This window comes from Propithecus coquereli, unplaced genomic scaffold (genome assembly GCF_000956105.1).
Source record: "Propithecus coquereli isolate 6110/MARCELLA unplaced genomic scaffold, Pcoq_1.0 Scaffold469, whole genome shotgun sequence".
NCBI lineage: Eukaryota > Metazoa > Chordata > Mammalia > Primates > Indriidae > Propithecus > Propithecus coquereli.
This window is the reverse complement of record NW_012150496.1, coordinates 1,127,425-1,142,710: the sequence shown is the minus strand read 5'-3', so window position 1 is coordinate 1,142,710 and position 15,286 is coordinate 1,127,425. Positions and strand designations below refer to the sequence as shown.

The 15,286-nt window shown below is 51.1% G+C and overlaps 1 protein-coding gene across 1 annotated transcript in view; it reads right to left on the bottom strand.

The window, feature by feature from the left end:
* Window positions 1-8,231, bottom strand: part of WNT9B (wingless-type MMTV integration site family, member 9B) — a 31,901-nt gene extending 23,670 nt beyond the window's left edge. Inside the window, exon 1 of the mRNA XM_012655241.1 lies at window positions 8,097-8,231. Within this exon, the coding sequence (XP_012510695.1) occupies window positions 8,097-8,173 (77 nt within the window). The 5' untranslated portion in view covers window positions 8,174-8,231. The remainder of the gene's footprint in view (window positions 1-8,096) is intronic.
* Window positions 8,232-15,286: the final 7,055 nt, after the last annotated feature.

The window sequence follows — 15,286 nt, the reverse complement described above, 5'->3', positions numbered from 1 at the left end:
AGGGCCGGGACTATGCCCCGGGTCTCCTGATTGCTTCTGCCAAGCCTGGCAATTTGTGCTTTCAGTCTTGACATAACACTTCAAGGAAGCAAAATCAGCCGGCCACAGCAGATGTCTAAGGTGATGGAAACACAAGATAGGTAGGTTTTAGGGGAAGGAAGCCTGAGCAGGACTCCTGTGACCCTCTGAGCAGCCCAAGAGGTGGGGGCCTCAGGAAGGGAGAGAAAGACCCTCTGCTTAAAAGTCTACTTTCCCCTGGTCTGAAACTTAGTCTCTTTTCAGCCAAAAGTCAGAAATAAGGCTTATAGAAGTGGCCTGCGATTCATACCAAAGTGTGAGAGGCTGATACAATAATGGTGCCTGAGAGCATACTTTGCTAGACAGAGGAAAGACCAAAGGAAAGCGCCTGGGATCATGAAGAGGGAGAGAAGGGGAGGGAGCCTGGCATGGGGATGGGGAGAAGCAGAGAAAAGGGGGGCTGGAAGCCCTAAAGACAAGCCTCCCCAGCTTCTTGGGTTCCCAGGCCCAGCTCTGACTCATGGGAGTCAGCTTTGGGACATGGGGTGGGGACTGCAGGGAAAGGCAAGCAGTCACCGAGGCTGGACCTCCCTGTGGCAAGCTCCACCCCAGCTAGGGATCCTGGCTGCTGGGCTGGCTGACTTTGGCCAAGTTATTTAACCAGGGCAAATTGACCAACTAACTAGCTTGGCAGACTCTTAAATGCTCCCTGGGCTTTGGTCACCCTCTTCCCCATGGACAGGCAGGCTCAGGCTGGACTATGGGCCCTAGAAGGGCCAGGCCTCTGGGGAATGCCTGTGTGTGGCCACTCGATGATGAGACAGCTCTGTCCTGACTCAAATGAAAGTGAGAATATTATGATCTTTATTTATTCCAACCCGTAGATATTTTCCTCCAAAAAATAACAAAGAGCCTAATTACGAGATGCTGTCCTAGAGCTAGAGGTGCTATGTTATGCATGGTTTTTACAATATATTGCCTTTCTGAAATTCAAAAAGAAATTTTGAGGGCTGGGCGTGGCGGCTCATGCCTGTAATCCTAGCAGTCTAGGAGGCCAGAGTTAGAGACCAGCCTGAGCAAGAGCAGATCGGTCTCTACTAAAAATAGAAAAACATTAGCTGGGTGTTGTGACGTGCACCTGTAGTCCCAGGTGCTCAGGAGGCTGAGGCAGGAGGATTGCTTGAGGCCAGGAGTTGGAGGTTGCAGTGAGCTAGGCTGAAGCCTCTGTACTCTAGCTGAGGTGACAGAATGAAACTCTGTGAAAGACAAGAAAGGAAAGGAAAGGGAAGGGAAGAAAGGAAGAGAAAGAGAGAGAGAGAGGGAGAGAAAGAAGGAAGGGAATGAGGGAGGAAAGAAAGAAAGAGAGAAAAAAAATTGATTTTGAGTTCTGAAATGTATCTGGCCTCAAAGGGATTATAACATCAAGAAAAGCAGACCCTGTGGTCTTGCCCTAAAGTCAGCTTCTTTGGCTGTTTGCAGGACTGACTGGAACACGATGGTTGATGTCGGTTCATTAAGACTCTCTACCTTCCCCTCCGGCCTTCATCTCTCCGGCAAGGGGGTCTGGCCCTTGCAGGCTGCCCTGTCCCCCGCCAAGCTGCCATGAAATGCCTGGGGGGCTGACTTTCTGGAGCCCGACAGCGGCAGGTCTCTGCTCTCTGCTCCGAGTCCAGTTCCCACCCTGACAGAAGCCAGGCCATGGCTCACAGTTGGCCGGGCCTTGGTGAAGTCGCCCGTGCCCCGGAGAGCCAAGTGCCTGAAGAGGAGGGAGCAAATGTGGTGTGGCACAGAGGGAGGTCCCGGGAGAAAGGAAGAGCCAGGGAGAGGGACAGGATACTGCCCACCCAGACATTATCCTCGAACCAGGGAGCAACACTAGGGGCTGTGGAGACTCAGCCAACAACAGGCCCCACGATCTCTGCCAAAGGGAACTACGAGTAAACTGGAGACATGAGCACCTACAAAATTAGGAAACAAACCACGAGTTTAAGACACGCAGTGCAAGACATGCCAAGACATAGGCCAAGTGACCTGGGCAGGAGAGAGGAGGGCTCCGAGGGTCAGAGCTGCAGGGGGGGCAGGCCTCCAGCTGGGGCTCCACAGGCAGCATGAGGCAGGGATGAAGAGGAGGGCTCTGGATTCCGACAGACAGAATTCAGGTCTCGGCGCTGCTAGCCACTAGCTGTGTGATTTTGGACCAGGCACTTGGCCTCTCTGAGCTTTTTGCCCACTCACCTATAGATGAGGATAATTGTACCAGCGCCTACCCCTTGGGCTGTCACAATGGCTAAATGAGATGATGCACACAGAGTGCTGAGCACAGGAAAGGTTCAATCTGCTCTGAGTTGTACAGTGGCTGGAATAAAGATGCAGAGAGAAAGGAACAGATGTCATCAAAGACACTCCTTAACTAGGGATGCAGTAAGGCAGAACACTAGATTTCTTGGACTCCTTACGTATGGACAGCATTTCAGTACTTTTATACACATTTATTTAACCCTAAGAGGTAAAGATGAGCCCATTTTACGGATGGGAAAATGGCTAACTGATTGCCCTGGGTCAGTTAGTAAATGATGGATGGAAAATTTGAACTCTGATCTGTGTGACCCCAAGCCCAGGGCTCCTTATACTATAGCAAGTGCCTCGGCCGCCTCCCTGCCATCCTGCTCATGCCGATGCCAGGGCGGGGGTTGCCCTCACAGCACCTGACCTACCTCCTCCTGAGCCCAACTTCTACCTGGGTACCTAATCCCAAAGGCACCAGGATCTCTCTTCCTTAGGAGATTTTAGCCCAGGAGTCCCCCTGGCCCACATCCCTCCCCTCCTCAGCCACAGAAACTCTACCACCATCCAGGGGAGAGGCTAGTTTGACCCTGAGCCCAACTCTGGAGCCCAACTCCTCAGGGGTTACCCAGCTCAGCCGGGGACAAGCTGCCTAAATTCCTTCCTAAAACACAATGATTCTTATCAGTGATGTTTGGCTTTCAATCCACCACCCCCAAAGCAGTAAAATTTCTTTTACCCTTTCTTCCTTCCAACCCTGTTTTTCTCAGGACCTCAATCAATTTCTAAAAATGTGGGCTTTTTAAAAATAAAAACAATACCATCCGAATGCATAAAACACTTAGGAATCATTTTTTAAAAAAGTATTTGCAAGGCTTGCACACTGAAAACTCTAAAACACTGCCAGAGGAATTTTAAAAGCCCTTGAAACAGAGAGGCATTTTTAAATAGAGAGACATGTTTATGAATCAACAGACTCAATGTTGTTAGAATGTCAATCTTCTATAAATTGATTTATAGATTCAGTGCAATCCCAATAAAAAACCCAGCAGGTTTTCTTGGAGATATTGACAAGTTGCTACTAAAATTTATGTAGAGATACAATGTTCCTGAAAAGCCCAAACAATTTTGCAAAAGAAGTTAGAGAACTTACAGTACTTGGTTTCAAGACTTACTATAAAGCTACAGTAATCAAGATTGTGTGGTACTGGCATAAGGACAGGCATATAGACAGAACAGAATAGTCCAGAAATAGACCCACACACATATTGGATCAATTGATTTGCAACAAAAATGGTGATGAAGAAAACATCATTTTTTCTCAACAAATGGTACTGAAACAAGCGGATCTCCATGTGGAAAACGACAAGCCTGGACCCTTACCTCACACCATACACACTGGTTAACTCAAAAATGAATTATAGACCTAAGTGTAAAAGATCAAATTAGGAAGCTTCTAGAAGAAAATACAGGAGGAAACTTTTGCAACTTTTGGGTAGACAGAGATTTCTTGAATAGGACATCAAAAAAGCACACAAACCGCAAGAAAAGTTTGATACGTTGGACTTCATGAAAATTAAAAACTTCACCTCTTCATAAGACACCAATAAGAAAATGAAAAGGCAATCCGTAGACAGAAATAAAATATTGCCAATACTTTCTGACAAAGGACATGAATCCAAAATATATAAAGAACTCTTACAATTCAATAAGAGGATGAATATTAGTAACTCAATAAAAATGATATTCAAATAATCAATATGCACATAAAAAATGTTCAACACACCATTCATCAATGGAAAAATACAAATTAAAACCGCAATGATCTGATAATCCAGTCCTAGACAGTTATCCAGAGAAAGGAAAACATGTATTCACAAAAAGAGATGTACATGAATGTTTATACCAGCTTTATTTGGAACAGCCTGAAACTGGCAATAACCCACATGTCCATCAACAGGGAACAAAGAAACAATTTGTGGTTCAGCCATACAGTGGGGTACTCAGCAATAAAAAGGAGTGAGCTATTGACATATGCAGCAACGTGAAGGAATCTCAAATACATGTTGAGCAAAATAATCCAGGCACGAGAGGCTACGTACCATATGATTCCATTTACATAAACTTCTAGGACAGGCAAAACTAATTTACAGGAAGCAGAGAAGTGGGGTAGCCTGGGACTGGTAGGGGAGGGTTGACTGCGAAGATTTACAAGGGATCCTTTGGGGCTCAGCAAGACTAAGACATTCACCCAACATCACACAGCTAGCAACAGGCAAAGCTGAGATTCAAACCCCAGACTCAAAATCTTGTGCTTTCATAAACTTCTCTATTCTGTCCCTAGAGAGGAAAGCAACTGAACCATTGCAGAGGTCACACAAAAGCATCACCAAAAATCAACCATGATTTTAAAAGTTGCATCCACAGGACCTATTTCTAGTTAGTTACAAAGCCGCTGGGATGACTTAAGGACTGGATTGTGTGACAGGGCTTGTTGTGTGCCCTTCTCATCGCATAATGCACATGTTCATTTATAAAACATCACAGAAGTTAATATCTGCAGAATTCCCAAGTCATCCAAGCCAAAATATAAGCTCTTGGGTAATCCTAGATTTCTAGAGCCAGCAGCAGGCCTGGTAGGGTTAGGGAACCTTAGGACCTCCAGGTGCTAAGGACCCTGGAGACAAGTGACTTGACCAAGGACAACCCAGGGAGTGTCCCAGAGCCAGGACAAACTCAGCCCCTGACCTCTGGTCCACCTCCTGTCCCGCTGCCACCATGCCATCCTCCGAGCCCACCTGACAGCCCAGCAGGGCTCAGAGCATCCTGTCTCACTGCTGAGGACGGAGAAGAATGTTGTGGCCTCACCTAGCCTACCACGGCCAAGAGAGTTGGAAGAGTTAACCAAGCAGTCTACCCTCCACTCTCCACCCTTGGCAGCTCCCCTGCAGCCAATGCTCCCCTGGGGGATTGCACAGAACTAGCTCTGGAGGCTGTTCCCCGAAGGGTGAAAAGCCCAGACTGGAGGCAGCACCTGGTTTCTATCCTGCCTCCCCCACTAATCTGCTGTGTGACATCGGGTGACTCACTGAACCTTTCTGACCTTCAGTTTCCTTGTGGGAACTATTTACACCCATCTTATGTCCCTCGGGGGTGGCTCCAAGGATCAGATGAGATAAGGGGCTCTATGAGAAAGTGACTTGTCAACTGAATACTAGTTATTACGTTATTGTCAGCATGAAGAATTAGGCTCTAGCACAAGCAGCAGAAGCAACTGTGGGCTCACAGTGCTTTGGGGTGGGGGTTGCCCCATCTGAAAAATGGAGATAATCATACATGACCTGTTTGAAGCAGGGAGTTGGAGCAGAGATCCTACTAGAGTCACTTCCAACTCTTAAGTCTATGGTTCTGTGATTTCAAAAACCCCAAGAAGTTTGGCCTCACCAAAATCGGCCTCACCTGCTCTCCTGATGTTCGAATTTTCTTTCATCAGGTTGCCAAACACGTCATGGTATAACTAGAAATGAGACTTCAAATGCAAATGGCCCAGGGAAGGAAGAAGCACATTGCCTCACATTCTCACTACAGTGTGGATGACTGATATCTGACTCCTCCCAGAGAGCAAATGTCTGATGAGAAGCTGGGAAACCTGGTCTGAATCATGAGAGAATTTCCTCAGCGAGAGCCCAGGCAGAATCTCATCTGTTCTCTGAGACCAACACTTACACCACAAGTCCCCAATTTTAGCTTATTCTCTGAGCATCTGTCCTGCTCCCCAGACCGGGATGGCGTTGGCCTGAGTGTATGTACTTTGCCAGCTCTTTCTAGCTGGGCTCGTGACCTAGAAGAGGTGACTCGAATACTTACCCCTCTCAGCCCCAACCCAGGCCTAAGTGACCATCTCCCCTCTCATTTCCAAGGCTGCCCCTGCTCACAGTCCCCAAATTCTAACCCTGTGCACTGCTGGGAATTCCTTTCCCTTCCAGCACACCAGCCAGCATGGTCCAGACCTCCTGAAACTCCTCTCCTCTCACCCCACTTGAGCTGGTGTCCAAGAGGATGTAGGTACCATGTCATCTGTCCTCTCCTTCTCATTCCAGCTCAGAAAACGGCCATGGCTGGGACATCAAGATATTGTACCTGGTTTCCTCATAAAAATAATAATAATAATAATCACTAGCATTAGTTGAGCATTTACTATGTGCTAGACACTGTTCCACGTGCTTTACATGTCTTAACTCAATTCTTTTATGAAATAAGCACTATAATCCTCATTTTACAGATGGAAGACTGAAGGACTGAAAGGTTAAGTAACTCGGCCAAGGGCACACATCTAGCAAGTGGCAAGATTGGACCCAGAGTGCCCTACCCATTATATCCTACCTGCTGAGGCAACAGTTCCTCAAGCCAGAAATCTTCAGGAAACAAACATCATGTATGTGCACTGCTCTTGGGGTGGGTCACTAGAAGCTCAGTCATATCAGGTTCAGCCCCTTCTTTGTACAAAAGGGGAAACTAAGGTCCAGACACTGAGTTGTTTTCCCAGGTCACCAGCAAGCTGAGCCCAGAGTTAGGGTCTGGGCTGGTATTCCCCTCCCCTCCCTATATATTTCAGGGAAAGCCATTGCCCACAGCAAGGCACGTTTTAACGGGAGGTCATGACCTGGAAATTAGCCCACAGCCCTTATTCCAGCCTGTGCAGGACTTCCCAGACCTTACCGGCCCCTCCAGGGCTACTTCTTAAAAACAGCCTCTCACAGGTCACCTGCTTCGTGTTTTCTTGCCTTTGCTGTATGTAGTCAGACTGTAAACCTCACTCTGATTTGGAGTGAAGACTTTAAAAGGGGGCAAGCTTTAAAGGAACAGACTGCACTTATTGGCCTTGGCTTTGGGTAGAGGGTGGGAAGGTGCTTTCTTACCGGCAGTCCCTCCATCCCCGTGTCCCTGCAATTCAGGGTCAGAGAAGAAGGGACTCGAATAATTGCCCTGTATCACTTTTGCTCCCAACATTCCGCTGCAGGTTATCGCCCCACTCTCTCCCCGGGTGTCACTCCCACGGTGACCCTCCTTTTCTAGCCGCGTATGTGTATGTGCGCGCGCGCACACACACACACGACACACACGCCACGGGCCCTATCACTCTTTTCGGCATTCTCCTGAGAATTCACCGATGCCAGGTCCGAAATCTGCTCGCAGTTCCCCAGCGGACGCGGTTCCCTGCCGCATCTCCAGCTGACATTCCCACGGCCCGAGGGTTCCCCTGTTCCCCTTGGACCAGATGGTCCTCTGCTAGCGGCCTTGGAAGCAACCCAGCTCTCCCGGTCTCCGCTCCGCAAGGCGAAGCCGGGGGGGAAGGAGTCCGAGGCGCGGGCGGCGGCTCGACGGAGCCCAGGATGAGGGCAGACAGGGCAGCCGAGTGAGGACCCGGAGAGGGCATCAGAGCGCGGGACTGACGCCTGGAACGACAGGGTCAGGGTGCGCCGGGGCGGACAGGGCTAGGGTCCGAGGCGCGCGCAGAGTCCGCGACCTTGGGCAGGGGGAGGACGGCGGCGGAGGAGGGGACTAGAGACTCGGACGCTAGAAGGTGCGATCGGAGTCTGAGCGGAGGAAGCCAGAGACGGAGCTCGGGGAGAGAACTCCGACTGCGAGGTGGGCTGGGTCCCGCCGGGCTCGAGTCTGAGTTCGAGACCTCGCGGGGCCGAGGGACACCAGGAGGGGGAAATTGGCCCTGCCGTAGCTGCAGGAGGGGAGACTGGCGGGCCAGGGTGCGGGCGGGGGGCACGGCGGGCACTGACCCGAAGTAGGCGGCGACAGCGGCGGGCAGCGCCAGCAGGCAGAGCCCTGCCAGGGCCAGCGCGGGCGGTGGGCGCATGGTGCGGGCGGCGCGGCGCCCTCTAGCATCTCCTCGCGCCGCTCAGCGCTCGCAGCGCCGCCACCAGCCGCCCGCGGGGCTTTAAACACGGGCGGGGCGGGGCGGGCGCTGCCGAGGGAGGGAGCGGCGCAGGCGGTGCCCCCTCCCCCGAGCGGCGAGCCCCCCGCTCCATTGGCCCCGCCGTCCTCGCTCCGCCCCGTCGTGGGTGGGGCCGCGGCCCCGGGCCCGCTCCCGCCCCGCCCCTATTCCCCCTCCCGCCGGCCCAGGTGAGCGCTCACCTGGCGCCGCGCCAGCCGGAGGACGCGCCGCTGAACGTGAAGCCCCCGGGCCTGGAGAGGCGGGGACCGGGGCACGGAGCGGGTACTCAGGGGGCTCTGCCTCTCCGGGCTGAGGCGGAGGAACGCGCAATCTCTCCTCCGAGGTGGAGGAGGTGGAGTGATAAGAGCCGGGATGCGCCTGGAGTCTGTGGAACGTTCGCCCGTCGCGTGGTTACTCTCTCTCCTGCCCAGCAGTGCTGGTATCTTCTGTGCAGTCCCGGGACTCTGAGGGCAGGGCCGGGTCGAATGGCCTGGGGGACCCTCTTGCCGGGCAAGGGGAGTCCTGGGGGGACCCTGGGTCAGAGGGGAAGGGGAAAGGACGCCCTGGTGAAGTGCACTGCATGGACCTCAGTGGGCATGTGACAAAATGCTGCTGATGTTCCTGGGCACAGAAATCCGGACTCGGTGGGGTGGGCGGGGCCTCCGGGGAGGAGGGACCTAATTTCCAAGGTGCGTGGACGCCAGAACCTCTATCAGATAGTATGGGGACCTCCAGTGTTGGGCCCCAAAGCTCCCTCTTGTTTGTTTTCTTTCAAGTTTGACCCCAAGTCCTGCAGGGAAGGTGCAGTGATCAAAACAGGGGGTGGTACCAGTCTAGAAAGGAGACATACGACCAATGACCCAAGTGAGATTTTAAAATGTTTTTGAGAATCTTGAACACTGGGTCAAATCAAGCAAAACAAAATATAACTTGCAATGAATGTCAAGACCTGCATGTAAAGTTTCCAAAAAATCAGCCATGCATGTAGAACATCAGGTGACAGCGACCTTGGCTTTGCAGTGGACACCAGCATGGTGGGGGCTGGGAGAAGTGTTGGGAAGACAGCAGCTGCAATGTTAGGCTGCGTTAACAGAGAAGCCCCGGCCACAGTGAGCCTCTTGGGGGTCAGTTTATCTGTCAAATGAGCAGGGTGGTTAGATGACCCAATGATCTTTTAATGTCTCTGCCAGCCCTATCAGACCTCATGGTTTTATTTATTGAGACCAAATGGCTCAGTGTGGTGTGCAAAGACCTGGAGTCAAATTATGTAAATTTTGCACCCCAGATATGAAATGGGGATGATGAGAAATGTTTCACAGGATTTCTGTGCAGATAAGATGTCAAATGCCTGGCCGGTGCTGACACTCCGTATCGGTTGTTGTAACTTCAGGCAGGACCGGTAGAATTTACAACTGGTTGGGGCAGGGGTGAGAGGATGGGTGTCTGATTTATATCATTTCTTGATTTCTGCCTCTTAAGTACTTCCACCATGACTGATTTCAAGCTACCAATATGGTGTTGTGCCTGATCACCGGAGTTAGAAAGAGCTGTGCGTAGTCGGCTCCGTGAGCCAGTCGGACCCAGCTTCAGCGCGTCACTGATAAGACCTTGAATCAAGATCAAGGAGACCTACAGGAAGAGGGGCCTGAGCTGGACCAGTGTGAGTCAGAGAGGAGGTAGAGCCATGGACTGGAGTGGCAGAGAGACCCCACCAGGCCCCAGCCACCACCTGTTGGCACCCAAGGGTGGGCAGGTAAGGAGAGAGTGGGTCCAGCTTGGGCTGCCCCAGTTTCCCCTCCTGTTCTCACACCTATAAGCACACACAAGCATGCACGTGCATGGAGAAGTGAAGAGGGCACATTCTTCCAAAGTGACACATTTTCAGCATTTCATATTATAAATGTTACCCACTAAACGTCAACCCAATGGACATCAACCCAGCTTACCCAAGCTGGTGATACAAAGAGGTTGGTGGAAGCACCAAAGATTCGATGGAAGCTGGGCACAGTGGCTCACACCTGTAATCCCAGGGACTCGGGAGGCTGAGGCAGGAGAATCGCTTGAGGCCAGGAGTTTGAGACCAGCCTGGGTAACATAGTGAGACCTCATCTTTTAAAAAAAATGAAAAAAATCAGCCAGGCCTGGTGGCACAGGCCTGTAGTCCCAGCTACTCGGGAGGCTGAGGCAGGAGAATCGCTTGAGGCCAGGAGTTTGAGACCAGCCTGGGTAACATAGTGAGACCTCATCTTTTAAAAAAAATGAAAAAAATCAGCCAGGCCTGGTGGCACAGGCCTGTAGTCCTAGCTACTCAGCAGGCTGAGGTGGGAGGATCACATGCATGAGACCAGGAATTCAAACCTGTACTGAGCTATGAGGATGCCACTGCGCTCCAGCCTGAGTGACAGAGCTAGACCCTGTCAAACAAAACAAAACAAACAACAAGAACAAAAACAAAGATTTGATAGCGACATCAGCGGTTCAGTGGTTGGAGAGTGAAAACCATGTAGAAAGTGTTCAGATGCATGCTCTTGAGCCCCCACCAGCCAATGGTGTGGACCCGACCCTTAGGCTCCTTCCTCCTGAGGTTAGAACCGTGTCAGGTCTCCGACTACCGGGGTGACCCCCAGCTTGCCAATGGAGGCTTCAGTGTCCTGCTTCTCCCTTCCTGGTCAACAAGGCTGCACAGAACTGCCCAGGCGGCAGCTCCTTGTTGCTGGTAATTCCACAGCAGCTCTCATGTTCCAAGTTCTGTGTGTGTGCATGTGCGCATGTGTGTGCCATGCCTGGCCCATGGTCTCACTGAAACCTCAAACACCCTGGAAGGCTGGAATAATCATTATCCCCATTGCACAGATGAGGAATCTGAGGCTGGGAGAGCCTAAGTAGCTGATGCAGTGGCCCAGTTGTAGTAGTGGCAGCAGGAGTTGAGCCCAGCCCCAGTGGGACCGTCTGCACTGGCTGTGGCTCAAGACTAGCTGGCTGGCTCAGGGCCACCCAGGCACAGCCTGATTCACAGTGGCCTTTGCATTATGCACCCTTACAGAGTATCATGTTCCTTCTAAGTGCCGATCCTCGAGGGGCTCACAGAATGGAGGAGGAGACGGAGGTGAAAACAGATCATTCCATGGTTGTGGGATCCCTGAGGAAGGACATGAGGAGTGGCCCTCAGGACGAACAGCCTTGTGCCATAAACGGTGTGCTGCTCTGCTCCGTGGGCTCCTCGAGGGCGGGCCTGAGTTTTAATTCTCTCTGTGTCTCCAGAGCCTGGCACAGGACTCAGCACATAGTAGATACTGAGGAAACATGTGGACGCCATTTTATAACCTTCGTCTGTGGCCTTTTTATGGGGCCGTAGAGATATAAATTGTCACACACGATGTGTGCTCACAGAAGCACTCCCTCCTAAGCTCAGACACATGCTCCAGCCCAAGTCCAGGCATTCAGGGACACGCAGAGCCCCACACCTCCCCCACGGATGTCTAAATTCCTAGGCAGCCCCACAGCGGCTTCTGGAGCTACACGTTCGCACAGGTATGCACGGACAGCATTCTCAGACATCCACATGCAGCTGCCTGTCTCCATTACGCAGCCCCAGGCGGCCAGCCCTCAGGGTTGGAGTCCTCTCGTCCCCTTGTGCGCTCACACACACACCCATACACTTGGGAGGTTACAGACATGGAGCTGAAAGGCTTGCCATGGTGGCATCAAATCCAGCTCTGGTGTCTCCCCCACCCCACACTGCCCACAGGCCAGGCCACCTACCTGGAGCAAAGTTTCAGGAGCCATCCATCTCTGTCTGGCCCCGGGTCCCCCAGGCCTCCCAACCCCTCCAAAGAGCAGCAGTGGGACAATCCTGGGAGCTCATCGCCAGGCCATGAGCGAGCGGGAATGCGGCAGTCCAGGCCGGCCCCTTCCTCTCACTTCCCTCCTGCCCGCGCTGGCGATGGCTCTGGCCCCGCGCGCAGTGAGGCCGGCATGCCCCGCAGCTGGGAGGGAAGGTGCCCGCGCTGACCTGAGACTCCGCTGCCCAGGAGGGCTGGGCCTGGGGAGGCTCGGACTGGCTGACTCAGACTTGCTCACCTGTCCCTCCCCCTGTCCTTCCCCATCCTCTTGGCTGTGGCCTCATTTTGGCTAGTTCTGTCCGACATATCCATCGGTCCCACACCTTTGAACCGTATTGGCGATGCCTTTGCAACACGCCACTTGCATTGACTCTAGAGCACTGTGAGGTAGCTTATTGGTCATCACTGTCCCCATTATACAGATGACCAAAGTCCAGAAAGGGGGATCACTTCCTGAAGGTCACAGAACTCACGGGCACTTGGTGCTGGGGGACTTGATGTTTCTGGAACATCAGACTGGAATGGGACTGAAGCTAAGTGGGGGAAGTGGCTTCAGAGTCCCCACACAGGACAGTCACAACTGTGCCTGAAAACAACAAAAAAAGAGGGCACAGAAAGACACCAAAATATTAATAGCGGGTGCCTTGGAGCTTGGGAGTGTGGGTAAAAACTGTTTGTATCCTCCTTTGTATCTTCCAAGTTTTCTATTAGAAGCATGTTTGACATTTATTATAGAAAAAGTACTTAAAAGGGGGAGGAGATAAATAGATAAGAATAAATGTCTAATGATGAAACTTTAAGCATTGGCAGGAAAAATATTTGGCAGGGAGCCTTGGCGGGGGAGTATTCCTGGACAGATGTCCTCCCATGGCACCCACTCACCTGTAGGAAGGGCCCCGTCCTGTCTTGGGGAGCTCACTCCAGAGCTGGCAGAGCTCACCACTACCCACGGCAATTCCAGTTGGGGCCTTCCCACCTCTCTGCCTCCCTCCCTTCCTCTTCTTCCGTACTCCCGAACCACACTCTGAGTTGTGTCGTGTAGGACACCCAACACTGTGTTGCTATATGTCAGGGTTGTATGACCCTTTCTTGCCCCTTGCCTGACTGAAGCCGTTCGTCAGCCCCTGATACAGCAGCACCTCTGAGCTTAGCCAAGAGAGGCTGGATGCATAGCGGGGCCCTCTAGCTCTTTAGGGAGCCCCATGCTTCCATGGCCAAGGCCAGCTGGTTTCATCCTAGAAGCCTGCTGTAACTGACCACTCCTGCCTCTGCTCACTCACCACCTTGGTACTAGAAAATTCATTCGCATAACTTCCTTTTGTGCCAGTGACTCTGTTAACGCACACTGTCCTTGAGTTTGGGCGGGGGTGTTAGGCATCCCTGCTCTGTGTAGATTGCAGATTCCTCAAGAACTGAGACCCTGTTCCCTTTTTCTTTTATATCCCGCACCTCCTCCCCTAGTGCTACTGAGCTTCATTCAGCCCCCAGGAAAGCGACTGTTAAATAATCGAATTGACAAATGGATAAATGAATGAATAAACACTGGACCTTGGGCAGGTCAGACCTGACTTTTGGACGGCTAAAACTCTGCGCCTGATTTTATAATGTTCACAAGACACAAGATGTCGAATCATCTCTACCATCATGGCTGGAACTAGAAGGAATGTTCTGAGTTGTCCGGTTTTGTCTAGTAATTATAGGTAGGTAGGTAGATGGTGACCTAGAGAGAAAATCCAATTTCAGATAACTTGCTCCATTGTCCCCACAAGTCAACTCATACATAGCAGGTGACATATACGGCCGTGCTCTGCCTGGGTGCTGGGCTCACCGTGACTACACCCCCCACCCCGCCCCTGGCTACCACTTGCAGGAGCTACGGGAACACGGCAAGATGCCTGGGCAGGCCGCACGGAGCGGCAGGCCTTCTGTCTTCAACTACTGCGACATCCCCTGTGAGGGCTTCCCCCGGGGAAAGTGCTAACGAAAGGCTCTACACTGGGGTGTCTTCCACACAGGGCCCAGCCACTAATACTGTTCCAAAGAAAGAGAGAACAGGGAAGGAAAGGAGGGAAGAAGGAAGGCAAGTGAACAACTTTCTTAGGAAATAGAAATAAATGGAAATAAAAAATGCCAGAATTATTATAGAAACACTCTAAAGATTTCACTCTGAACAGAGGCATTCTCAACATCTTTCAGTTTCTTTCCATCTGAGTAATTTCTTGCTCTCTGAAAAGGGAGAGTGAGAGGAAGGTCCCATCCTGAAGTTTGGAAGGTCCCTGGAGAAAAGCAATCCCTTGTCGTTTTAGAAGACAGGCACATAGACCAGTCCCTCCAAATCATTATCACAACTGCAGGTACAAATAAGTTTGTAGGAAGTTCTCACTAACAAAGTCCTGACTGGTGGGCAACCGGACCACAGCATGTCTTCATGAACTCAGTGTAGGACACCAGTGGCCCAGCTAGATGCTTTTCTTTAAGCTTGGGAGAGACCCAAAATTTGGTTTATCTCTGGGAAACAGTAAGCTCAGGCTTAACTCGTCCAAAATAAAGGTGACTAATTCCATTTTACTGTAAAATTCCCATTTCATATAAATTATGAGTATATAACATTCAACGTAACATACTTTGATTGTGTATCTGGTGCTAAGCCCTGGGAGTAAGAGATGGTGCGTCAGTTCCTGTCCTTGAGGAGCACAGTTTGCTGGGAAAGACATATAAATACGCGTGGCATGGTGACGTTTCTATGTAAGTGTAAACTAGTTATCGAGTGCTTACTTTGTGCCAGGCATTGCTCTAAGTCCTATAAAAATATTATGAATAACTCATGTAATCCTCACAACATTTTACAAATGAGGAAACTGAGGCACAGAGGTGTTAAGTAACCGGCCAGCTAGTGAGCTTGGAAATGGGATTAGAACCCAGGGAGCACCAAATGAGGTGGGAACCCAGGCAAGAGGACAATGGACCCATCATTCCAGGGAAGGTGCAACGAGACAATGCTGAGATGCAGCGATATTTGAGCTGGATCTTGCAGAGCGATTTTTTCCAGTCCTTCTGTCTTCACTTTGACAAATGGCACAGTTCATCCTAATTTGTCACATGCATATTTGAAAGGAAACCAAGTTTTCCCACTGGTTGTCATTATAATTCTAAGGGATGACCCTACAAAGCATGCCTTTGCTACCTGGAATTC